Source organism: Eubalaena glacialis, chromosome 6 (genome assembly GCF_028564815.1).
Source record: "Eubalaena glacialis isolate mEubGla1 chromosome 6, mEubGla1.1.hap2.+ XY, whole genome shotgun sequence".
Taxonomy (NCBI): domain Eukaryota; kingdom Metazoa; phylum Chordata; class Mammalia; order Artiodactyla; family Balaenidae; genus Eubalaena; species Eubalaena glacialis.
In genome coordinates, this window is record NC_083721.1 from 43361568 (window position 1) to 43388119 (window position 26552).

Here is a 26552-nt window from a genome sequence, read left to right on the forward strand (position 1 = left end):
CAAGCAAGATTGCAATAAACACAGAATCATGAAAAATAGATTTACAGAGGCTTCTCTTTGGGAAAGAACCTTAAAGCCAGAAGTGAAAAATATCTTGAATTAGCAGGGAAATTTATTGCCACATAAATCTATGTTCTTAATTCTGTAGCAGAGACCTAAAGTCACCCTCAAGTCTATAGACCAGAGCCTAATTTAGAAATTGTCTATAATTAAGTCAGTAGAATAAGTCAGTGTTTCTGGTTGCCGTAGGCAACTTCCAATTCTTCCAATGTTGCATAGAGACTAACAAAATGATATTTGTATAATGCCTCAGTATTACAAAGCAGGTTTACTTTATTCATTTTAGTTCTTACTAGAACTCTGTGAAATTAGATATAGCAATCTGGCAGAAATAACAGCTGAAATAATAGAGATAAAATATGTACAGACTTTAAATTAACCAGGGGTCATTTAGTGCAAACAACATAACATTTCTTAATAGCCACTGAAGACATTATACGTATCAGTTCATTGGACAGATAGTCACCAACTCACTAAAAAGGTGGTGTTTTGGTTATCTTTTGCTGCGTAACAAACAACTCCCAAAATTAGTGGCTTAAAATAATCATTCTATTTTGCTCATAATCTGTGGATCAAATATTTAGAAAGGGTTTAGTTAAGCTGTTTGTCTCTGCTGCACATGGGATCAGCCAGGGTGGCTGGGTCTGGAAGATCCACCTCCTGGTTGGCTTTTCGCTCATATGTCTGACAGTTCAGGTTCCTTAGCATCTCTATCTCCACGGTATGCCATGCTTCAGGGCTTCTCCATGTGGTTGAGTTTCCCTGAGTATGCAGTCCTAAAGTGGCACTGCTTTCATGGTACCTAGCTTGCAAGAGGAAGAAGGCGAAGCTGCCGGGCCAGTTAAGAGGCATTGTATCACTTGCACCATAGTCTACTGATCAAAGCAGTCTCCGGGTCCACCCAGATTTGGAGGAGGGAGAAAAGGATAGATTCCACATAGTGATGGGGAAGTGGCAAGATGACATTGCAGAAGAGTATGTGAGATGGGAGATATTTTTGCAGCCACCTTTGGAGAATGCAGTTTATCACAGATGGGTTTAAAGGCTCATTTGAAGTCAGTATGTATATTCCTTTCCGATTGCTTTTGTGACAAATCAACACAATCTTAGTGGCCTAAAATAACACAGATTTATTCTCTTACAGTTACAGGGATCAGAGGTCTAAAATTAAGGTGTTGTTAGGGCTGCATTCCTTCTAGAACTCCAAGGGAGAATCTATTTCCTCAGTTTTTGCAGCTTCTACAAGCCACCTGCATTCCTTGGCTCATGGCCCCATCCTCATATCACTCTCAACTCTTGCTTCATTGTCATATATCCTACTACCAACTCTGACCTCCTGCCTCTCTCGTTTAAGAACATTTGTGACTACACTGGAACCACCCAGATAATACAGAATAATGTCTCCATCTCAAGATCCTTAACTTAATCTTCAAAGACAACATTTAAGGTAACATTAGAGGTTCTGAGGACAGGACATGAACATCTTTAGGGGGTCATTATTTAGCCTACCAAAGTAGGTTATAATATTTTCCCATAGAAACAATACTTCACATCATCGTGGTCTTTCTGGAGGCCCGGTGAGACCTAGGTAATCTTAAGTCTTGAGTATTCTTTCCCTGAATTCATTTGTCCCTCCTCTTGAATCACCCACTCCCAGAATTATCTTATTCTAGTGTGAACATTCCATTAGGATTCTCATTTGTAAGAAAGCCTCATTTTGCACTTCTGGACAAATCTGACAGCTAAAATTTGAAACCCGTAAGCTAGAGGTTCAGGTGAAATGACTTCATATGGTGATTAGGACCCCAGGCCAGACTACAAAGTAGGTTTAATCCATAAAGCACCTTATATATGAGTCCATACTAATATATGTGATAATGTTTTTTTGGAAACCTGCATTTAGGATTACAGTGGGAAGAGTAAATTTCATGGCTACTCCAAAGCAGTGCAATCCCAATCCCTTACCTTCCCACTTCTCTTTCTTGCTGCCCAACAGGAATGGAGGAAGTTGGAGAGAATGAGTAGGAAGGTGAGAGTTGGAGAGAGATTGCCTTAGATTTTGTAGCCTGAAGCAGAAGCTCTCCTAAGAAACGGTATTAGAAATAGAAACTCGGGCCATCAGGGAGGAAAGCCTAAGAAAGAGGCACTTTCAGGAGAGGTTCCAGTGGTCAGGACAGAACATCCTAGAAAGAAATCTTGGTTCTAGACTACAAGAGTTCCTATATCCATATTATTATATGATCATATTTTGTAACTTTTTATGATTATATTTTACTTTATAATCTCTATTTTATGATTATAAATCCAATATATGTTGGGTGTATAGTATTTCCCCCTTTTGTCCTATACTTTTTGTTTTGGCATTTCTTCTTTCCCTTTTTTTCTTTTTCCTTGATTATTCTTGCCAGAGGTCAGTCTAACTTACTTTCCTTACTTTACCTTTTCAAAGAATGAGGTTTTCTTTTGTTAATCTTCTCTTTTGTTTTCCATTTAACTTATTTCTATCTCTACTTTTGTTATTTCCTTATTTTTTGTTACTCAGGGCTTGCCCTGTTGTACTTTTAAAAATTCGCTTTATTTGAACGCTTAGGTTCTTTTTTAACTATCCAATCTGTCCTCTTACTGCTGTCTCAGCAGTCAGAACCCCAGGTCCCCATACTAGGTCAAACAGCCTTCAGTCTATCCATGGGTTTCTCACATTTCTTGTTGTTTTCATTTTATTTTGTTATTATTAGTGCCTGGAATGCTATTGTTTCTCTTGAGATGATTTTAAGAGAAGTCAGCAGTCTGAGCTAATCCACCAATTTGGCAAGAACTAGAAACTAAAAACTATTTCTGATGTTTACATTTTGGCTCAGAATTTAGCATTCTTTCCAAGAAGTTCTTCTCCCATTAATTTAATCATCCATTCTATTGGGTGATATTTTAAAGGCCAACATAGATGGCAGAGTTTATTCCATTTTCTAAGGAAAAGAACACAACTTAAAAACTTATCTTTATATAATGAAATGCAGAGTATTTCTGCCCAAATTCCATGTTTTCAGTGCACTACATGGATAGACTAATGTGATTTCTGAACACTTACAACTCTAAATCCAAACACTGCCAAAAAGTATGGGTTAGTATTAGTGGTCTAATTTCTTGGGTGACCTTATCTCACTGTAAGGAGCTCCCAGCATGAGCTGTGGTAATTAGTAAAATTACTGTTAGGTTTACCAGAAACAAAATTATAAAGGTTCCCCCCACCCCCCAATTAGGACCATTGGCCTACCGAATATACACATCAAAAGACAGAAAGACTTAACTTAGAGTATTTCTTTTCTGTTTTCAACAGTGGAATTCATCACATATGCTTGTAACTAAAGACCAAAATATAAAATATGAATCAAAAAATATATCATAATAAAAAGTATATTTTGGGGGACTTCCCTAGTGACACAGTGGTTAAGAATCTGCCTGCCAATGCAGGGGACCCGGGTTCGATCCCTAGTCTGGGAAGATCCCACATGCCACGGAGCAACTAAGCTTGTGTGCCACAACTACTGAGCCTGCGCTCTAGAGCCAGCGAGCCACAACTACTGAGTCTGCGTGCCACAACTACTGAAGCCCATGCGCCTAGAGCCCATGCTCTGCAACAAGAGAAGCCACCGCAATGAGAAGCCCACACACCACAATGAAGAGTAGCCCCCGCTCACTGCAACTAGAGAAAGCCCGTGTGCAGCGATGAAGACCCAACACAACCAAAAATGAATAAATAAAATAAATAAATATTTTTAAAAGTATATTTTTTGTTTCATTATATAAGTCAATTAATAATAATACTTTACATCTGAAGAAAGTTTGAGATAAAAAAATCTATCTACATACATATACTTATTTGATATTCCCAACAGCTCTGAAGTTAGAAAATATAGTTACAATGTAACTTAAATACAGAACCTGAAAAGTTAAATAAGTTTCCTAAACCGACACAGTAGAAATTTTTATGTCTGAGACTAGAGTCCACATCATATTATTATTATTATTATTTTTTAGGACTTGGCTTTTCTATCATGCTTCCAAATAAGATAGGCAAATAAAAGAGAAAGTTGGGTAGGAACAGAGGCAGTTGAGAGGAATGGAAGGAAAAAAAGAAAAAGATTTTATCTAACTTTTCCAAAACACATAATGTTGTATTAAAATGTTATTTATGTTTATCCAAATGTACTCTGTGATCAAAGGTACGTTATCTTCCAGAGTGTTGATGCCTGCAGAAACACAGCCTCATTACATGGACCTAAGAAACAAGGATTAATACTATATTTTTAATATAAGCTTATAATTTTTAACCGCCAAATATTGTCTATTTTAATTACAAAATATTTAAATTCCTACCTAAAATGGAGAGACTGAAATAGTCCTGATGGTCTATCTTTTCTTGACTTTAAGAGTATAAACCTTTAATTTTTGCTTTAGAAAGTAAGGAGTCAAAGCATAACTTTACAAAGAAGAAATGTTTTTCATGGATGTATATCTCAGATATGACAGCTAAAGTTTTTAGAAAATCTTGTTGAATTTTCATATCTAAAGTCATAAATAATACCACTACACAATTTTTATAGTATCCTCTTTCCAAATTTGAATGAAACTGCTTAAGTCTGTTATTAGCAGCTAGAAAAGGGAAGGTAAGGAAAGAAAAGAAAATGGGACTAGAGGAGAAGTTAAGGGAAAAAAATGAAGAGAACTAGCATGACATATTTTACTAAGTGCTTTGAAAACATTACTTCATTTTATTTCTTGCTAGAAACTTATTAGGTAAATTGTTACTATCCATTTGACAAATTGGAAAACTATAGCTCATAGAGGTTAAGTAATTTTAAGATCTTGTGGGAGATAAATGTTCAATTGGAATTAATAAAAAGAAATTATAATAAGTCAACTGGAAAACACCCAGCAGCCCAAGAACAGAAAAGGGTCATGCTATGGAGTTCTAAAGAGAGATACCACTGAACCGATGTCCTGCAGTTGATGAGAGGGTGAAATGAGAGGCAGTGTATTACAGCTGGGTCTCCTTGACTCCGGATGTGCCACAAAAATAAGATTCACACCATTGTGGACACTCAAAAAAGGGAAGAGTAACCACTTCAGGAACTATGAAAAAGAGCACTTGGTTCAGAAAGGGTCTTCTCCCAATGATGTTGGGCTCTTATCTTGTTAATTGTCCTGAAGGGTAAATGGAAGTACATACCATCAATTCAATGTAAGGCTACCTAGGAAAGGGGGAAAGGTATATATAGTCCCCTATCTACAGATGGTCTCTGGAATCTCTGCATGGGTATTCAGAAGTAAAACAAAAACAAAGTGTAATACCCTAAACTATAATTAAACCCTAAAATTTCAAGAGAAATGAGAGTTTAATAGAAATAGTTATTTGCTAAATTATATTAACAACACTAAATTGCATAGTTATCAATGTATATCAGAGTACATTCCTACTTTTTTTTTTCAAGGAAGATTTACTTTTCAGTTTTGCAGGCCTTGGAGTTTCACGTTGGCTGGCATGAGAGTGGGGTAGAAAGATGCACAGATGGGGACTATTCTGAGCTCAGAGGAGGAGGGAGAGCAAACCTCTGTGGGCTGGACCTACAGAGAATCTCATCAGAAAGACGTGTACAAATGATACTCCACTTTCATTCTTTGGAAATGCTGACAAGTCTCCAAAAAAATATTAATAAAATATTTTTATCTTTATTTAAAACAAACTGTAGCTTTTTAATTGACATTTAGTTGAAATCATCTAATCTCTTTAGATATGGAAATGCTACCTCACTCCTTTTGCTTTTGTATCCAAAGGCAAAACATGGATGGGATATTGTAGGAAATGAGGAAATGGTGTTGCAAAGTGGGAAGTTGTTAATAATTTCTATCAATATTTAAATGATAATTATGTCACAAGCTCTGGAGAGTGTAGAGATCTTTCCTTTCATTAAAAGATAACCCATGAGGGCTTCCCTGGTGGTGCAGTGGTTAAGAATCAGCCTGCCAATGCAGGGGACACGGGTTCGATCCCTGGTCCAGGAATATCCCACATGCCACAGAGCAACTAAGCCTGTGTGCCACAACTACTGAGCCTGTGCTCTAGAGCCTGCGAGCCACAACTACTGAAGCTTGCATGCCTAGAGCCCGTGCTCTGCCACAAGAGAAGCCACCACAGTGAGAAGCCCGTGCGCAGCAATGAAGACAAATGCAGCCAAAAATAAATAAATAAATAAATAAATAAATAAATAAAGATGACCCATGAAAACTCATGTACTTATAGAGAATATTCTGGTACCTAAATATAACTTTGCATCAGCTCAGTGACTCTTTATGAGAAAGACAAAAAAAATGAAAAAGACTAAAAGTCAAAATGTCACATAGTAATTAAAAGAACCATCCCAAATTCATCTACATGACTTTAAATAAAAGGACAGAAAATTTGCATATAGAATGAGAGAGATTTTACTCCCAAGGCTAATGAAATTGTACTGGATGGAATATATATGAGTGGAGGATTGGACTTCATCATATTTTAGTTTTCTTCCATTTCTAAGATTATATCATTGAGGTCCTTTGAACTTACCTAAATATTTTGGATAAAAATATTCCTAGAAAAAAAAAGAAAAGAAAAAATATATCTTAGCAAATCTAAATTTCACTATAAAGTTAAAACGATTTTAAAATGTGTTTTTATAATAAAGATGCAATAAATTACATATAACTGTCATTTCCACATTATAACATTTTTTCTATAGTAAAATATATACCAGGAGTAGATGACTAATAACATTAAGCCATAAGATGCTTAGGCTTAAAGCAATACTGATCAATTAAATCATGTTTCAAAGGCTTCTAAACTGAAAACAGGCTCCACTGAAGATGTTAAGTGTGACTATATATGCCCCCTTTTTGTAAATCTTTTAATTTTTCCATGATGGTTAGATACCCATTTGATACACCTCACATCATGCTGAGTACACACACCAGATTCATTGCTGAATAACAGTAACATAATTTGAATTGAATTAAAGTGGACATTTACCTTTTAGCATCTTATGTACATGTAATACCTTACTTATAAATTGGTTATGTACCAAGAATTTTTCTGTAAATCAGTAATTTGGACTAAGGAAAGCACTTCAGCAAAAGGAGAAAAATGTTAAAAATGATTTCTGATGGTAAGGTTCCCAGGCTAGTTCACAAAAGCCTTCTTAAGCCATAATACATCCAATATGCAGCATTAATAGCATAAGAACCCCTCATGAGAAACCAGTGTTTCTACACAAAAACAACCTCCAGGACAGAACATAACTTTCATCCAGGACACAATTAAAGTCCTCATTCCTTCCTCCTCTCACATATAAACCTACACAACACTTAGCTACTAGTTTACAAGGATGAGATCTCCCACTAAGCAATTCAGACATCAGTGTTGTCATCCACAGAACAAAAGCCAGGGTATAAACAATGATGAATTGGTTCAAAAGGAGATGATGTAATGGTGAAAGGACTGTATTAGGGACAGTGGGGAGACAAGCAATAAGGTGGTGACTGGGAGTGTGGAGTAGGGTATGAGGCATGTGGGCAGGGAGTGTCTGGAGCAGGATAGAAAGTGAGAAGCAATAACAAATGTTTTTTTCTCTTTCATTTCTCCCATTTCTTCCTTACTCTCTCCGTCATCTCTTTCTCTTCTGTCAATAACACCACTGTCAGAATGAGTGGAGGACAGGAAGCACATAAATGAGTTTCTTTTCTCTACTCTTTTCTCTCCCCTCCATATGGCTTCTGTCTCACTCCCCATTTGCTACTCAGAGGCTAAGCTATGAGAACATGTTTACAGTGTTAGATATACATGCTCAAGTATTTATGGGTAATATAATCAAATGAAATCTTGAGCATGCAGGCTTGCCTTAAAATGTTCCAGCAAAACAAAACAAAACTTAGAGTGGGTGGGGTAGAGAATAGGCAGAACAAGAATGGCAGATTGTTGATAATCATTGAAAGGGAAAGTAGGTATATTGGGGTTTATTATATTGTTCTCCCTACTTCGGGATATATTTACAATTTCCATAATAAAAAGAAATTTGTATATATGTGTGTGTGTGTTTACCTGTTTCCTACACAATATGAGTACACTGTTATATTGTGTGAAATAAAATTGTCTTAATTGCTTTTCCACAACAGGCAACAAAACTAAGACAAACATTTTGATTCAATCTTGGAGAGTGTTAAAAATGAATCTTCGGGTAGCTTGGGAAAAATTCCCTTTGAACCTATTAGAGTAGGTGGAGGTAAGAGGATAAAAGGGCAATCCCAGAAAACACAAGTTATTACTGTCTTGGACAAGTTCTCTAACTATAGACAAATGGTTCCTGCTTGTTACGGCTCATCTAGTCTCATGGTTCCAGGAGCTAAGGCAGAGGTAAAGGAGGTAGTTTGTGTACGTTTTCTCCCTCATTTCCTTTTGGTTATATAGTTCATCTCAGGGGAAAAAATCTGAGGTAATCCTGAAGGTTATCAAACTTGAATTCTTCACCCCAATTCGTAGAGGCACTATTTATATTCCTGCTACCCACAGAACATGTTAAAGAACCCCCTTCTCTAGGAAAATTAGGGGACTAAAGATCAGATCTAGGGGTCCCATATTTCCGTATGATATTTAGGGGTCTTTGTGATTATTTTATTCTAGACTAAACTGGAAAAATTTATACACTAAAGGTATAAATTCCAACCGCAGGGATTATTGATGATTTACAGTGGGCCGAGGAAACTTCCCAAGAGTTTATGGAATAAATTAAAAGTATTCTCAGGGAACACAGTACTGTAATGAATCCTTTATTAAGCATTTACTGAGTACCTATTATGTACCGAGCTCTGAATTAGAGGCTCTGTTTTCTAAAGCTTGGTTAAAAATGCCAATGGAGAGAATTAATGAAGCATAGTGATAACAACGTAGTCACACACACACACGCACACACACACACTTGAGGTGCCTTCCCCTCGCCCAACACTACAAAATCCTGGTTGGGAGAAAGTAGTTACAAACCATGAGGTTCATACTATTTGTGATAATTAGATACAGTTGAATTATAGTTTGGTCAGAGCACATTGGTTTTGGCAAATAGTGTCTCCCTAACAAGCCCACTTTCCTTTGAAGGTAATTCCTCCTGAAACGCTTCAGTGGGTACATGCGGAAGGTGATATACACAATCATTAACTTTAAAAAGAAACACAAGGGAACACAGACTCAAGCTGCAAACATTCCATCTGTAACTGTATGTCTAGGTATGTTAACTTACCACTTTTCATGAATTCTTACCGTTTCAGGGTCATTTTCAAAGACCTCCCTGGCTTCTTCTTTATTGCACAGTTCTTCAATGCATTCTCTTTCAAGATTACCCTTTTTTGTTTCTTCAATCAAAGAATTTGCACGGCTTTTCCTAACCAGGACTTGTGAAGCATGTTGCTTCGACAAAACTGAAGAAAAAAAAAAAGTTTACATGAACAAATCTTTCATTTCTCCACCTAAAATATTATATTAAGCAATGATATATTATATAAATCATTTTCTGCCGGTAAATTGTATGCCATTTAAAGTTATGCCTGCCTCAGGACTTCCCTGGTGGCGCAGTGGTTAAGAATCCGCCTGCCAATGCAGGGGACATGGGTTCGAGCCCTAGTCTGGGAAGATCCCACATGCCACAGAGTAACTAAGCACATGTGCCACAACTACTGAGCCTGCGCTCTAGAGCCCACAAGCCATAACTACTGAGCCCGTGTGCTGCAACTGCTGAAGCCCACGCTCCTAGAGCCTGTGTTTCTCAACAAGAGAAGCCACTACAATGAGAAGCCCCCGCACCAAAACGAAGAGTGGCCCCCGCTCGCCGCAACTAGAAAAAGCCCGCACGCAGCAACGAAGACCCAGTGCAGCCAAAAATAAATAAATGTATTAAATAAATAAAAATTAAAGTTATGCCTGCCTCAGTAGGGTTGAACTGAGGAAAACACGTGGATACATAAGCACTTTGGTTAACAACTCAAAGAGCAGTTTGGTGCGTAGCTACAGCGCTTGTCTAATGATCTACACAAATTATTCAAGCTTATGCTTGAGGTCAAACATACCAAACAATAATTTCATGTTTACCTCGTTATGATTACATTGGTAAAAGCATCATGCTGAAATGACTATAAGGTCATAGCCACAGCATCTTTAAAGCTAGAGTAACAAACTTTCTCAGTTTTAATGGAAAACTTGTGTGATCTCTGTGGAGAAAGAGAAATGCAGGAGTACAGTCCAATCAGCTATTTGAAAGATACTTGATAGGCTAAAACACCTGGCTATTTATACAAACAAGAAAATAAAATTCCATGGCAAAAGGAAGACCTTATGCAAAGCACAAAATACAGAAGAGAAAAAATCAGTAACTTTGAGTATATAAAAAATTTTAAGCAGTTGACAAACGATGATAAAAATAACAAAGTTCAACATCAAGCAACAGATTGCAGGAAAATATTTCCATCATATATAACAGAAAAAATTACATCCAGAATTTATAAACAACTTTTGCAAATTAAAGAAAAAATAATACAACAATATGCCAACCAATACAGGAATGTGTGCAAGGTTAAAAACAAAATAAATAATATAAATAAAATACAAACAAAGCAATACCATTTACACATCACTACAGAGAAAAATTAAAGTAGCCAATAAACATGTGAAAAGATGTTTAACACAAATTTTTAAAAACAATGGATTTTTGCCTAATAGATTTGCAAAAATTTAAAAGACGGATAATATCAAGTATGGTGAGTGTAAGAGGAAACAAGTATTCTTGTACAATGGTGGTAGGAATATAAACTGATAGGTATTATTTGAAGGTAATTTGGTAGTATCTGAAAATTAAAAGTACATATACTCTTCAATTCAACAATTCTGCTTCTAAGTAGGTCCTACAGATATGCAAGTGTTGCTAAAAAAGGTATGTATAGAATGTTTATTGAAAGATTGTTTGGAGACTTCCCTGGTGGCACAGTGGTTAAGAATCCGCCTGCCAATGCAGGGGACACGGGTTTGATCCCTGGTACGGGAAGATCCCACATGCCGCAGAGCAACTAACCCCGTGCACCACAACTACTGAGCCTGCTCCGCAGCTACTGAAGCCCGCGCGCCTAGAGCCCGTGCTCGGCAACGAGAGAAGCCACTGCAATGAGAAGCCCATGGACAGCAATGAAAAGTAGCCCCCTGCTCACCACAGCTAGAGAAAGCCCACGCCCAGCAACGAAGACCCAAAGCAACCAGAAAAAAAAAAAAGAAGATTGTTTGTGTTATCCAAAAATTAGAGGACTTCCCTGGTGGCACTGTGGTTAAGAATCCGCCTGCCAATGCAGGGGACATGGGTTCAAGCCCTGGTCCAGGAAGATCCCACATGCCACGGAGCAACTAAGCCCGTGCCCCACAACTACTGAGCCTCCGCTCTAGAGTCCGCGAGCCACAACTACTGAAGCCCGCACACCTAGAGTCCACGTTCCACAGCAAGAGAAGCCACCACGATGAGAAGCCCGCGCACTGCAACGAAGAGTAGACCCCGCTCATCCCAACTAGAGAAAGCCCGCACACAGCAACGAAGACCCAACGCAGCCAAAAAAAAAAAAAAAAAATTAGAAATGACCTAAATACCTATCAAGAAGGGAATGAAAAAATAAACTATATAATACATTTGTACAGTAGAATATGTGGCTATTCAAAAGAAGGAAGATACTTTTGCACTGAAGATCTCCAAGATATACTATTAAATTAAAAAGTGCAAATTGTAGATGCTACATCTATAGCATAATCCTATATATACCAGCCATACTTGTAGATATGTAAACATCATGTGGACAAATACAGAGAAAAGACACTCAAGCTACAATCTGCAATTATATTTGAAGAAAAGAATGGAGAGTATGAAGTTTGGGCCTTATCATTTTAGAATGTGAATAGAACATTGTTTTTTAATGAAAACATTTTAAATCATAAGTAAAATCTACAAATAACTTTTTTTAATCCTGATTTTTAACCACAAATGGTTCTTTGACTAGGAAGATAAGCAAATAATATAAATAGCTAAATTTATTTTTCTCTTATTTCTCTTATAACTCTGTAAATAAGAATTAATCAAAAGTTGACAATAGAATGAAGAAAAAGAAAAGCAAAAGGACTAATCAACACTCACCATAATTATTAGTTGAATAACTGAACATCTTTCAAGAGAGAATTACAGGGCTTCCCTGGTGGCGCAGTGGTTGAGAGTCTTCCTGCCAATGCAGGGGACACGGGTTCGAGCCCTGGTCTGGGAAGATCCCACATGCCACGGAGCAAATGGGCCCGTGAGCCACAACTACTGAGCCTGCGTGTCTGGGGCTTGTGCTCCGCAACAAGAGAGGCCGCGACAGTGAGGGGCCCACGCACCGCGATGAAGAGTGGCCCCTGCTCGCCGCAACTAGAGAAAGCCCTCGCACAGAAATGAAGACCCAACACAGCCAAATAAATAAATAAATAAATTTATAAAAAAAAAGAGAGAGAATTACATTTATTTATGTATTTATCTATTTTAATTTTATATGGGTTTTCTCACTTACCAAAACAGAAGTTTAAATGTGATGATTAACTAACAAAAGTGTTTGAGTTATATTTTTAACCCTATCTCTCACCATCTTTATCACTGCTCAAGATCAAGTCAAGGCTGTGTGCATCTAAAAGATGTTATTCTGTGAGCATGCCACCCGCCAAGTGTATTGCTAACTGATAAATGGCAGCCCAATCAACAATGAAAGGGTCTGACATTGCAATTATCTCATTTATTTGAAATAGTTTTAAGCATGCTACTTGATAATAAATATAGCAAAAACTTGGCCCTTCTGAACTTCAAAGCAAATATGTGAGTCTTTCTGAAAAAACAATAACACTTTGTATTAAAGATAAATGTTTTGATACAATAATAAAACAATCAAGGTCAAATGCAGTTGGAAAACAAAACATAAACATCACTCCTTGGCATTTCTTCCTTACCGAATATTAAGTTTTGGAATGCAGAGGTTAACACTGATATTTAGGAATATCTCTTTCCCTATAAGTGCCCCCACTGCAGGACACAGACCAGCTGTAATAACACATCCTATATTCATGTTTGGGGAAGTTCTCAATTGTCCAGGGAGAACCAAGGTGTGGTTTAAAGGAATGCTCACATACATTTATAAAACTAGAAGGAAACAAAGTAACCTCCATTATTTCAGAGATGATGCAAATCAGGAGCATACAAGATATTTGCTCTAAGTTATAAAGCTAATAAATAGCAAAAGTACAACTTAGATCACAGGCATCGCAATGTTCAGACCTGCAACCATCCATTACTATTTGCTGCTGTTTTTCAAAAAAGAGGGAGAAGTTTCACTGTCTCAGATGATAAGAGGAATATTAAAAATGAAAATTGTTACACCTCTGACCTAAAGGATAATGAAGCTAATAATTTAAAAAATAATTTTGCCTAAATAAATTTTGCCTAAATTTGAAAGTTTATGTTTTAGTTCATCTGGGTTCACCTCAATAATACTTCCAATTGGCATGATACTTAAAATTTTTCAAAGTGTATATTAATGATTTCATTTGATCCTCACATAAATAATGAAATATATTACAGGACAGAATTATCATCCCCATTTTCCTACTGAAGAAATTGGAGCTAAAAGAGGTTACATGATTTTTTCAAGGTCATAGAGCTACAAAGTTGTGCTATTGGGACAGGAATTTAAATGTACCCATCCTCCTAGTCCAATGTTCTTTCTTCTATGTATTCTGCCACTTAAATGCCCACAATGTACTTGATTTAAAAAACTAAATTATGTGGTTGTGTAGTGGACATGTTTGGTATCTTAAATAAGACATTTACTGTCCTTTATAAAAAAGATCCATCCATCTAACAGAGTGTGCTTTCAAAGGAGTCTACTATTCCCTGTCAAAAAGATAGAAACATGATATCACAGATCCAAACTAAGAACTACAGAACTGTAGGATGAGACAAATATATGTTCCAAAGTGTTTTTATCGGCTGGCTCAAAGTCTATCTGCCCAAAAATATCTACCCTGCTGGCATGCAGGAATGTCTAAAAAGTTCCATTATTTATCATAATAATAACTATGGCACCATAAGCATATAAATGCTCTTTTTGCATTATCTCCTATTAATCCTATCACAACTGTTATACACATGAACTAACTGAAACTCAGAGAAGTTGAGTTTAATCTTACCAAGTTCACACAACTGAGAACAGTCAATGAAGCCTGCCTCCAAAACCCATTCTCTTTCTGCATTACCACATTGTCTCTAATTATTTGTTTCACTTCTTTAGATCAAGAAGTTTTTCAAGAAAGTCCTTGTGAAAACACAACTATGTGCTTGAAAAGTGTTACATTCAGATTCAAATTTTTAGGTTATAATGTTTAGTTATGAGTCTTTCAAGATTAGAAATATGACTGAATCTGCTTGATTTTTTTAACTTAATCTGAACAGTGACCATAGAAGTTGAACAATTATGTCAATAACATAAACCATTATGCAAACATTAACTAGAATTCTTTTTTGAAATTGTCTTCACAGCCTTCATATGTTCCCTTCAATATTTTCTGTGGGGACCAATTTTTTTTTCAACATAAATTTGACTGTATAACAGAAAGTAATTTATTGTTGTTGGTACTTCACTTAAGCATCTGTAATAAGGATAGTGGGGTTAGCATTGCCTCTACTCACAGGAAAATTCCCTCACAGTTCAATTCAGTTTGACCTTGGTCAAGGATTAACGAAAAATGTTAAAAGCCCCTTTCCCACTTAGTTGTCCAAGCTTGCCACCCTCTGTTCAGAGGCATCAGGACCACAGAGCTGCAGGTTGTCCAAAACTGATCAGTCAGATGTGGGTCTAAGAGGAGGAGTTCTAAGCTTTAGGATAGTTCATCCTCTCAATCGCGTCCATTCTGCTCTCTTGTCTTTGCAAAGATGGTTCTCACATTCCTCCCTCCAAGAGCTCTTCTCTTTTTAAATTCTGCTTTCTGACTCTCTTTTGGCCCTTGTTATTTGGCATCCCAAGAATGAAAAACTGTCCCTAAAAGAATGTGTCTGAGAAGGGAATTTTAGGCTAGCATTTGGTTTGGCAGAGTGTTTGAATCTTTGTTTCTTCTTCACTGTGGGACGGGGTCAGGGAAAATTGCATTCAATGTACAAATAGAACAGTTAGATAATACTTTGAGATATAATTGTGCCTCCTATGTCTCAACTGTTGAAATGGCATGTTTTGCTTACAAAAAGACTGATAAAAATAGAATTGCATGATATAGGAAAACCATTAGTTAATAATGATGGGAAATTTTATTTTACAATTTTATTTTAAATAATCACATATTAATTAAATATAAAATCTTTCATTTTTATCATAAAGATTTATACCACAGAAGATTTATAATTGAGGAGGGATATTAAAAAATGTGAAGTTTGCAAGGACTAAGAAAAAATCAAAATAGATTTTTAATTAGGCATTCATCAGCCTACATAATTATTACCAACTTTAAGAAAAGCTTGTGTTAACCTTCAGAAATAAATGCTATGTCTGTATGTATGTTATACTTCAATTTTTTAAAAGTGATGTTTATTTTTTTAAAAGAGAACTAATATACTACCTAATGCTTCTCTACATTTCACATTTTGTTTAGTATTGAGGACAATGCTGCTGAGCAACTGTTTCTTCTCATATTATTATATTAAGGGTTAGAAAAACTTTAGAAAAAGTATTCTGTAAACGTGAACCATGCCTCTGTCCTTCAAGAGGACTAAGCAATAAATAGGCTGATGAGAAATAATTTAAGAGAATCAAATATCATAAGAGGTAGGTCTGGATAGGTTTAAATCTGGGAAACAAAAAGAGGATATAATCTGTGAATTATATGTTGCACATATAAAGGTGAGTTCTATAACATTTGGATTAGAAAGGATGAGGGTTGGCATTTATTTAGAAGTAGGAAAGCCAGTGTCATTAAAAAAATGTGACCATTGACCCCCATTCTGGAACAGATCAATGAATGGGTAGGGAAACAATGCTTGAACTGTTCAGCCACAGCAGAAGTGAAACGGACCTCTCCTTACTTGAAGATTTAATTGTAACTAATTTACAGCCCCTAGTCTAGGGGTAAAAAAAAGAGTAAATCAGACACTCTAACCAATTCTCCCCAAGATTAAACCTTTGCTTTAGCCATAGACAGAGAAAGCAGTACATTTTATTCAATAGTTATTCCTTCCAAAACAACAAATACGTCTACCCAAAAGACGGAACAGGCAGCTTATTACCCAGAAAAAAACTACATTGTCCATTTCTGTTATGTCATGTGTTTGTTCTTGGTAAGTGATAAATTAAGGTACTTCTTTTGAAGGAACTTAGAGTTCAAATTTTGGCAAGGTCTGAAGAGGAAATTTCTAGAGCCCTGTCTTTTCTTCTCTAGACCACTACACTGCACACTGCCTACACTTTCTGAGGCTACAATGGGAGGTCTCTTTTTAGAATGTGCAGCAAGATATTCATGTAGTCAGCTTGCTTTGTCTTTTTTATCTCCTACACATTAGGACACCAAAACACCATCTGATTCGATGTCACGTAGCAAGAGGTTACAGCACAGTAAACGTCTTGTTTTTGTACTATTTGACCTATTTTGTTAGGGTGGCATCAATTAATATAATTAGTTCACTGGCCTGTGTCTGTATTTACGTTTGGAAAAGCAAAAGGCAACAATAAGAGAGCTGGCCTAATTCTGCAATACCCCACTTCCTGCAACGTCTCCCAGATCTCCCCAATAAGCAAGTCTGAAGCGCGCTTAGAGGCTTAGAAAGACTCTAGATCTTAATGGCTTCCCTTTTGACTCTTAGGATATTACTATTTTTTAAGTGCTGATGTGGAAATGAGATTATTTGGAATATTGGTAAAGCATCAAGTAGGTGTTTATAATTCAATATAATTTCTACCAGCCTTTCAGAACTCCCTGTTGAGTTTCTAAAAGGCCATAAGACACAGTCTAAATAACAATGGAGTAAAATGATAACTTAGGAAAGGAGAGAAAACGTTGGGATAAGGAGTCGAGGAAAAGAAGGAAAATAAAACAAGTAATAAGGAAAGGTGCATTTAACATATACCATGTGGGAGAAAGTTAGTAGCGCAACTAGAAAGAGTTATTTTCAAAGAGTCGTGTCCTCCTTACCTTGACAATTGCCCTCGACCGATTCCCACAAAGTCTCCTAAAGAGAAGCCTGCCCAGTTACCTAGGACTGATAACAAGTTTCCCAAAAGCAATGTCCTGTTAGAAAAACAGATCTCAACAACCACAGTAGAACTCTAAGCCAGCTACCTAGTCAATCTAATCAACTTAGGACTGTCTTCAAAAAATATGAAATAACAGCTAAAAATCACTAGATATTTGCATAAAATTAATAACATGAAAGAGAAGGTCAAGAGGAACATACAGACTCCAAAGGAAATAGAGGTAACTGAAGACACAGAAGATAACTTTAAAAAATCTATAACTAATATCCTAAATAAATTGAGAGAACCTGGCATCCATAAAACAAAAGTATGCTATGAAAAAGAAGTAGAGAACTAAAATATGATTTCAAAATAAAAAAGTTAATGGATAAACTGAAAAATAGAATGGACGACTCCCCACCCCCCAAAAAGTCAGCCCTTTTTCATTCCTATCACACTGACAAAGATTTTAAAAGTTAATATCCAATGTTGGCAAAGATGAGAGGAATTAGACACTTAAAATCTACTTTTAAAATCAGATTTCCAAGGGAAATCTAACAATATGTGTCTAAAACCTTCAAAATAGGCGCACTCTTAAACTGTTATATATAGGATGGATAAAAAACGAGGTCCTACTGTATAGCACAGGGAACTGTATTCAATATCCTGTAATAAACCAAAATGGAAAAGAATATGGGAGAAAATGTATATATATGTATGTATAGCTGAATCACTTTGCTGTAAACCAGAAACTAACACAACATTGTAAATCAACTGTACGTCAATACAATTAAAAAAAAAAAAAACAGTAATTGGGGGCCACCTTGGAGGCTGTCTACCACAGGCCAAAATGATTTTTCCCTTTGGATGTTCCCTGTATTTTGTTATTGCTATTGTGTTTTTCCCCTGGGTAGATATTTTTAGAATTTTTCATTACATTTGAGAGTAAGATTTTCCACCAGTTTAAAAAAAAAAAAATAGGCGCACTCTTTAGATATTCAGCTAACAATTCCATTGCTAGGACATTAAACTGAGGAAATGAACATGGACATATGTAAAAAAATATACATGAATATGTTCATCACAATATTGTTGATACAAGCAAAACATTGGAAATAATTTAAATGTCCAAAAATATGATTTTAGTAAATATATTATGATGAACATATATAAAGGAAAATTATAAATCTACTTTAAAGTGTGACATAGATTTTAATTTATTGATATAAAAACAATTATCATTTTTAGATGAAATATCAAGTTACAAATAATATGTAGAGCAAAATTCCATTCTTTTGCTTATATATTTTAATTTCTAAGAACGTATATATACAGACAAAGGGGCTTAGAAGAATATAAAGCAAAATGTTACATAGGTCTCTTGCTAGTGAAACTACAGATGCATTTTTTTAGCATATTATATTAAGCGTGGATTACTTGAATTGTTTAAAAGTGTAAGGAGATAGTAGGATATAGCTGGTAGTTTAAGTTGAGGAATGATGTCCAATAAGGACAGAAGGTCAAAATGGAACCCCAGGAAACTCTAACATTTACGGAAAAGGAGAGATCATCAAAACGACAGAAATAGAATTAGTAACACATACATATGCAGAGAGAGAAAGAAAATTTGAAGATAATGCTTATAGACATAAAAGGAGGTCAATTTCAAAAGGATAAGTTTCAACAGTGTCAAATGTTGCAAAGAAGTTATTAATAATAATTACTATTATTTAGGATGAGAGCTAAAATGTATACAGTTAGTTTAACAATAGGATCACCATTAACATTCTCAGTCCCCAATACAGTGGGAGGGTGAGAAGAGAGGAAACCTCCAGAATAAACTATTTCTTCAAGAAGATCAAATGAGAATAGGAAGAGAAAGAGTGGGTAATAACTTTAAACAGAGGCAGAGAAAACGTAGCGTTTTCCTAAAGTCGGGAAGGTACATCACGGAATAGCTGTGAAACTCAATGAGAAAATGCCAAATATGCTATTTTGAAAGATGGAAAATATCATATAATTGCAGGAAGTTACAATTTTACCATTTTTATGGAGATTTAAAAGCCAGTGTTCTTGAATGTGTCCTTTTAAAGTCCATTCCAAAAAACGGACCAGAGGACTAAGAAGAATTATGCTAATGGCCTAGAACCAGTAAGAGCCGGTTCCTATTACCACTCCTCCGTAGAAAGACTCAGAATCTATGTGGATAAATTATCCTTATTTTATTTTCCCTCAAGCCTGGAGATTTCAATTTCTATATTTGGAACAATGTAATATAAATGAAGGGGTTTTCCCCATACTAGACCTAATAACACTTAATTTATTACGTTTAGAAAAAACAAAACTGCAACTTTAAAAAATTAAAGCAACGTTTGCACTTGAAAGTTAGCCTTAGAAACCCCAGTTCCTAAAGGTCCTCTGTTACCCTCACATCTAATAATTTTTTACTGAAGACCTTCCATACAGCTGCGTTCTCCTGCCATGGGGCTCAGCTTCTTTTCTCCCTTCTCTGACATCCTCTCCCCTTCTCTTTCCCTGGCCACTGTCTACTGCCACGCCTGCAAATTTCTGTTCTCTTTCCCTGGCCACTGTCTACTGCCACCCCTGCAAACTTCTTATGCAGAATCATTTATCTATCTTCTCTGCTATGGCCTTACAGACCAGAATGATTCAAACTCTAAGTGTAGCGATTACCTGAGGGTCTTGTTAAAATGTGTACTCTGAGTCAGCAGGTCTGAAGTGGGGTCAGAGATACTTCATTCCTAATAAACTCCCGGGTAATGCTGCTGCTGGTCTATGGACTACACGTGAATAGTAAAGCTATAGACCATGTTTTGGGGACTTTACTTTCTAAATCTAAAGCTACTTTCAAGGCAATTTCTAAAATAATAACAGTTCTCACCATAGGAATAATTTCAATATCAACTGCTACAATATTTTTTTCAAGCTGCCACATTAATAGCCAACTTAATGTCATTATACTAAGTCATCAGCTGGTCTGTTCGTAGGCGTGTTAATTATGCTCTCTCTCTATCACAAATTTTATTCAGATAGTTAAAGCAACCTTACCCTGTGTAATATACATCACCAAAGGTTTAAATGGGCAACAAGTACTTGTGCTTCTCTTAGAGGAAGAAACAGTAATCTTAACCTTGGAGGAAAAATGTTTGTAACAGAGACAATGCTGACCAAATATTCCATGTGCTTCCTTGCATTGGAAGCAGATGTGAGTTTTGTTACTTCCACACTAAGACGGTTAAGAACAAGTACGAAACTGAGTTACTTGTACAGAGGTGGATGGACCTAGAGTATGTCATACAGAATGAAGTAAGCCAGAAGGAGAAAAACAAATACCATATGCTAACACATATATATGGAATCTAAAAAAAAAAAAAAAAATGGTTCTCAAGAACCTAGGGGCAGGACAGGAATAAAGACGCAGACGTGGACTTGGGGACACTGGGAGGGGGGAAGGGTAAGCTGGGACGAAGTGAGAGAGTGGCATGGACATATATACACTACCAAATGTAAAATAGATAGCTAGTGGGAAGCAGCCACATAGCACAGGGAGATCAGCTCAGTGCTTTGTGACCACCTAGAGGGGTGGGATAGGGAGGGTGGGAGGGAGATGCAAGAGGGAGGAGATATGGGGATATATGTATATGTATAGCTGATTCACTTTGTTACAAAGCAGAAACTAACACACCATTGTAAAGCAATTATACTCCAATAAAGACGTTAAAAAAAAAAAAAAGAACAAATACGCCTCCTCCATTGCTTTCCTTTCTTGTGGGGACATTGGATGCCATGTGTTCCAGATGGTACAACTAGAGATGTAAGAGATTTACACAAGCCACATTGAACTTTACACGACTAAAAAATAAACTCTTATTTTACTAAGTCACTGAGATTCGGTGATTTGAAGACTAATTTGAAGATTTGTGGATTAAAGTGTTATCACACCATAGCATATCTTACCCTAATTAACATAAGATTATGGAAAATTTAAACTAATGCCTATATTCAATAATGTGCTAATTTGCTCCTTCATTAATTCTAAAAATAAGAGAGTTCTAGTGAAAGCATAAAACACATAGATAAGACAGAGTACTTCAGCTTATTCCTTGAATAAAATAAACAATAAAGCAAAAGAAGGGAAAAAAAGCCCTAAATATATTTAAATATTAGAGAATAGCACCAAGAAAATATCAATTTTCTAAATTACCCTATAATATAAATGGGAAAATAAAGACCTTAGAAACCTTTATCACCCATCAATCCATGATCCAAAAAAAAAAAAAGGAACAAGATCTTATAAAGTATCCTGAAGTCTGAGAAGGCTAAGGACAGATCACCTGCTATGGTTGGGGAGGGCAATAAAGAGAAAGAGTCTTTCAAAAAGGAGGACTGGCATGTGAAAAGACCACAAGGGAGAGAGGACAGAGAAGGACCAGTTTTCAGAAGAGGGGCAGGGAAAGCTCATTTGGAGGAAAAGATTTGGAAGCCTCCAGATCATGAGCCTTGTACACCAGGTTCAGACTTCAGAAACAGCAGAGACAAAAAGCAGCCGCAGATGCCTCCTACTGATTTTTTAGAAGCAAACCATCATCACATGGTGGGGATGGTGGGTGTCTTCAGCAGCTGAGGGCCTGAGTCCTACAGCTGCCAGAAACAGAATTCTGCCAATAATCCGTGAGTTTGGAAGAAGATTCCAAGCTTCAAATGAGATCTCGGCTCTGGTGGACCCCTTGATTTTATCCATGTGAGAACCTGGAGCAGCTCCCTGAACTTGTGTCTGGACTTCTGACCTATGAACCTATGAGATAATAAATTGTGTTGTTTTAAGATGCTAATTTTGTGGTAACTTGTTACGCAACAATAGAAAACTAATACTCAAGGCATATATAATTTTGAATTAGGCTGAATGCATTAATATTGCTAATTTTGTTCCATGTGCTAGCTAGAGCCCCAGCTTCAGTGCTAACAGCTGGTTTGGTTAGCTAATGCTATCGCAGACAAAATCTTGGCATACACTGAACAACACTGAAATGCCAGACATTCCTTGACATAATATCAAAGAAGGAATAGGAGTCAGATGTTCTGGCTTGAATTGTTCATGTGGCTCCTACCTGTTCAACTCCTCACTTATCCACCCCACTCCCTAACAGAAGAAAAGAATATATTTTCATGACTATCATAGATTATTGAGGAAATCACTGGAATTTTTAAAAAGCATTGTACTGGCTGTTCTCCCTAGGTAGGAAATCTTGCTGGGAGGGGCTACAATGAAAATGGGCTCCCTGATCTCAGGTGGGATGGGAGGAACCTGGGTGGCTGAGCTTAGGTAGCAGCCTGTACTGACCTGACTCAAAGTCAGTGATCAAATCTTGGAGAAAGGATTAACAGGCAAAGCTTTCCCAAAATTAGATGGAAAGACAACCCACAAAATTCTTCACTGAGTTTTTCACCCCAAACTCTCTAGGTTAGCAAATAGAGGCCGTATAGTCACAATACAAAGAAATCACCACCTCGCCTTAATTACCAGTCGAATCAGTGGATGAATACAGAACCTCTTGAATGAAGGAGAAGAAAGACGTCCTTGAGGAAGCATCTGTAAACTTTTCTCCTAGTTTTCTCCAAAGCAAAATAAATGTACCGGGTAACTGCACTAAGGAAAAAGACTCTCAAAACTTTATTCATTATTAGATGCCTAAGATCTAAGATCAAAACACCTAAGATCTAAGGTATGCTGTTCAGAATTGAGGATTATGAGGCTCAGTTGCTAAAGGGAATTCTGTCCTGAAACTATAGGCCCAATCAGACTCAATCTTCAAACTGTGATTCCTTCTGATTCCTTCCCCAGGCCTAAGAGCACTGAACTATTTTCAGCAAAAATCTGGTCATGTTGGAATATTCCCGCTCAAGTGAGAAACAAGTTGTTATATACCTGGCTGTCCATCACTAAGATGGAAGAATAGATTTTGATGGACCTCTTATTTTTGAGGCATATTCCACTTTTAGATGTTCTACTCTGAGCTTTGTACTATGAGTCCAAAAGCTGCCAAGTGTAGGTGGAAACCAAAATAAGAGAATGCTCTCTAGCTAGTTCAAAGTTCATTTCAAGCAGTCTGTCATGTAGCCGAGCCAGTGACTCATCAGATCTAACTGGGCTTAAATGGTCCATAGGACGGCAGGGTACTCTTGAGACACCCTAGCAAGTCCCAGAAGAAGAATTTCAGGAGTGATCCCTTTGAGTTGGGAGCAAGTCATGTTTGTTTCAGCAATTATTTTCCCTTTGAGAATCTATTCCTGGTGTCCTTTTGGACTTTTGTGAGGTGAAGATCTGATCACAGAACAATGTGATTTGAATATCTCATCATGAACTAGATGCTATGTTTTTCATCTAGCCATAAATTTAGTTATGACAGCAGTTCAACTGTGAAATGTTCAAATGGTATGAATGGGATGAGCCTAAAGCACCACTAAGTGGCCTGGGCCAGTTTCTCATTCTCCTGACTTCTTTCCCTCCCTCCACCTCCCTTTATGGACTCATGAGGAAAGGCCTACAACCAAGAATGAAAAGGAAAAGATGCCTCAGTGTGATGTACCAACATGAGCCAGAGGTAGACCTGCTACAAAGCTACATCCAGAAATGAACTACAGCCTCTCTCAAGGGTGATCCTGAAGAGCACAGGAGAAATAAAACCTTCACAAGGGGCGGACAGATAAGCAGTTATTTCTCATTGTCCACTTTGCTTAGAATGAGAAATTATCAGAGATCAGAATCTTTGCTACTTTCTCAATAGTTACAAATGGTCTGTCCAGTTGTTCAGAGACCTGTAAAGAGTTAGATCTTAGGCCTAGAAACAAGGAAGTTTGGTCAAGAATTGCCCCAGAGCTGAGAATATTTGTGTTCCAAGTGGATAGCCCCATACCAGGGAGGTTCTTAATTATAAAAGGGGGCAGAATGGCCCACTTAATGATTGTCAGTTGTGGTTCTTCTCAAGGTAATCTAGTGCAAGGCTCATAAACTCAGAAATCAACAAGTGTCTGATAGGTACCATAAACAAGGGAAGAGAATTTGGTGACAAACAATGAGGAATGCTTGGAATTATGGCAAACTGGAGAGGTTATAATCTGTCTAAAGAAGGTAGCTCTGAATTAGCTCTAGCTGAATCTTTTACTTTTAAGATTTTTTTTGATGTGGACATTTTTAAAGTATTTATTGAGTTTGTTACAATATTGCTTCTGTTTTATGTTTGGGGGTTTTTTTGGCCACAGGGCACATGGGATCTTAGCTCCCTGACCAGGGATCGAACCTGCACCCCCTGCATTGGAAGTCAAAGTCTTAACCACTGGACCACCAGGAAAGTCCCAGCTCTAGCTGAATCTTGCTGTGTTGGAATGTGGGCCCAAAATTGCCAGATCTTCCTTTGTTTTTCAAAAGAAGTTATAAAAACAAATTTTTGGATGAAATTTTCTGATTTTTAAATTGCTATGAGGACCAACACACAACTCTGTGGGTACATATGGCCTTCAGGCTGTTGCTTTGTGTCACTAGGTTTAGTGCTTGTTCAATATTCATAAAAAGGCAGCCATGGTGGCAAGGATGGAGACTACATGTAGACTCAGTTACACAGACTTTCCCTCACGAACGGTCACAGACTCTTGCTGTTAGCAGAATTGCTATTCATTCAGCTGTTGTAAATCGGACAGATTACAAAAGCCAACCAGTTACCTGATGAATGGCTGACTAGTTAGGGAACTTTTTTTATGAAGGAGCAGCAATTTGGACTCAGAGGTAGAGACATTTATTCTTTATTTGGATTTAATTTTTCCATCAGCACCACTACTGGATGACTTGTTCAATGCTTTATGTTAAGCCACACAACTTTAGAATTAGCTCCACAATTAAAGAAATAAGTCAATGGGATGATTATTATGGTTTTCATTGGTCTTATTGTATACTCTAAGACCTGGAAAGAGCTAGCCTTATGGAATTATGGACTGATCAATTATTGAGGGCTCAGTTATTGCCTTTTGAGACACAGTACTACCTTCCAAAATGTGGGTTTTTTTAAAAAGTGGTACATTCTCTGAACCAGCAATCATTAATATTTGGTGCTCTTTTTCCTAAAGCCAAAATACACAGGTTAGGAGTGAAGGTAGAAAGGGAAGAAGTACTTGTCATGATTTGATGGTTAGTGACTGAGTTGAATTGTGTCCTTTACAAAAATGGTGAGGTCCTAATCCCCCAGTACCTATGAATATGACTTTACTTGGAAATAGGAGCTTTGCAGATGATCAAGTTAAGAAGAAGTAATAAGAGCAGGCCTTAATCCAACGACTCATGTCCTCATCCAAAGGGGAAATTTGGAACAGAGACAGACATGTATAGAGGAAAGATGATGTGAAGATAGAGGGAGAATGCCATCTACAAGCCAAGGAATGTCTGAGGCTACTAGAAGCTAGGACAGAGGCATGGAACAGCCCTCAGAAGGAACCATTTCTGCTGACACCTTGATCCCAGACTTCTAGTCTCCAGAACTGTGAGATAATAAATTTCGTTGTTTAAGCCACCCAGGTTGTGGTACTTTGTTATGGCAGCCCTAAGAAACTACAGTAAGTCCCCTACATACGAACCTTCAAGTTGCGAGCTTTCAAAGATGCAAACATGCATTCGAGTGTCCAATCACATAAGTTAGTTCAGGTGTCTGGCGTACACTGTCACGTGCATGCATCCTCTACAAGTGGTTGTGCTTTTGTGTACTTTACTGTATAGAGTACAGTAGTACAGTAACTTTATTTCAAGCCCAGGATGTCCGGAAGCAAGAGTAAAAGCAGCGGTGATGTAGCTGGTACACCTAAGAAGAGGTTCATGATGCAGGAAATGGCAAGGGGATTTTCTTTATTTGAGGAGGCACTGTTAGTTTTTGAGGCACAGGAACCAAACGTAGAACTGTACACGAAGGTTGCAGCAACCGTTCAGAAAGCAATCCAGTGCTACCGTGTCATCTATGACAAGAAAAAAAGAGCTGCTCCCCAGACATTGCTGGATCATTTTTTCAAGAGGGGAGACAGAATTGAAGCCAGCAAGGAACCAGAACCTGTGCCATCAGTGTCAGGTGTGAGTGAAATTGCAGCTTGCCCTCCGTCTC

General features: G+C 37.1%; 1 protein-coding gene across 1 annotated transcript in view; it reads right to left on the reverse strand.

The window, feature by feature from the left end:
- PROS1 (protein S) overlaps positions 1-26552 on the reverse strand; it is a 61453-nt gene that overhangs the window by 29862 nt on the left and 5039 nt on the right. The window contains exons 2-3 of the mRNA XM_061192993.1: positions 9398-9555; positions 6662-6686 (exon numbers count right to left, since the gene is read on the reverse strand). Coding sequence (XP_061048976.1) covers positions 6662-6686; positions 9398-9555 — 183 coding nt within the window. The remainder of the gene's footprint in view (positions 1-6661; positions 6687-9397; positions 9556-26552) is intronic.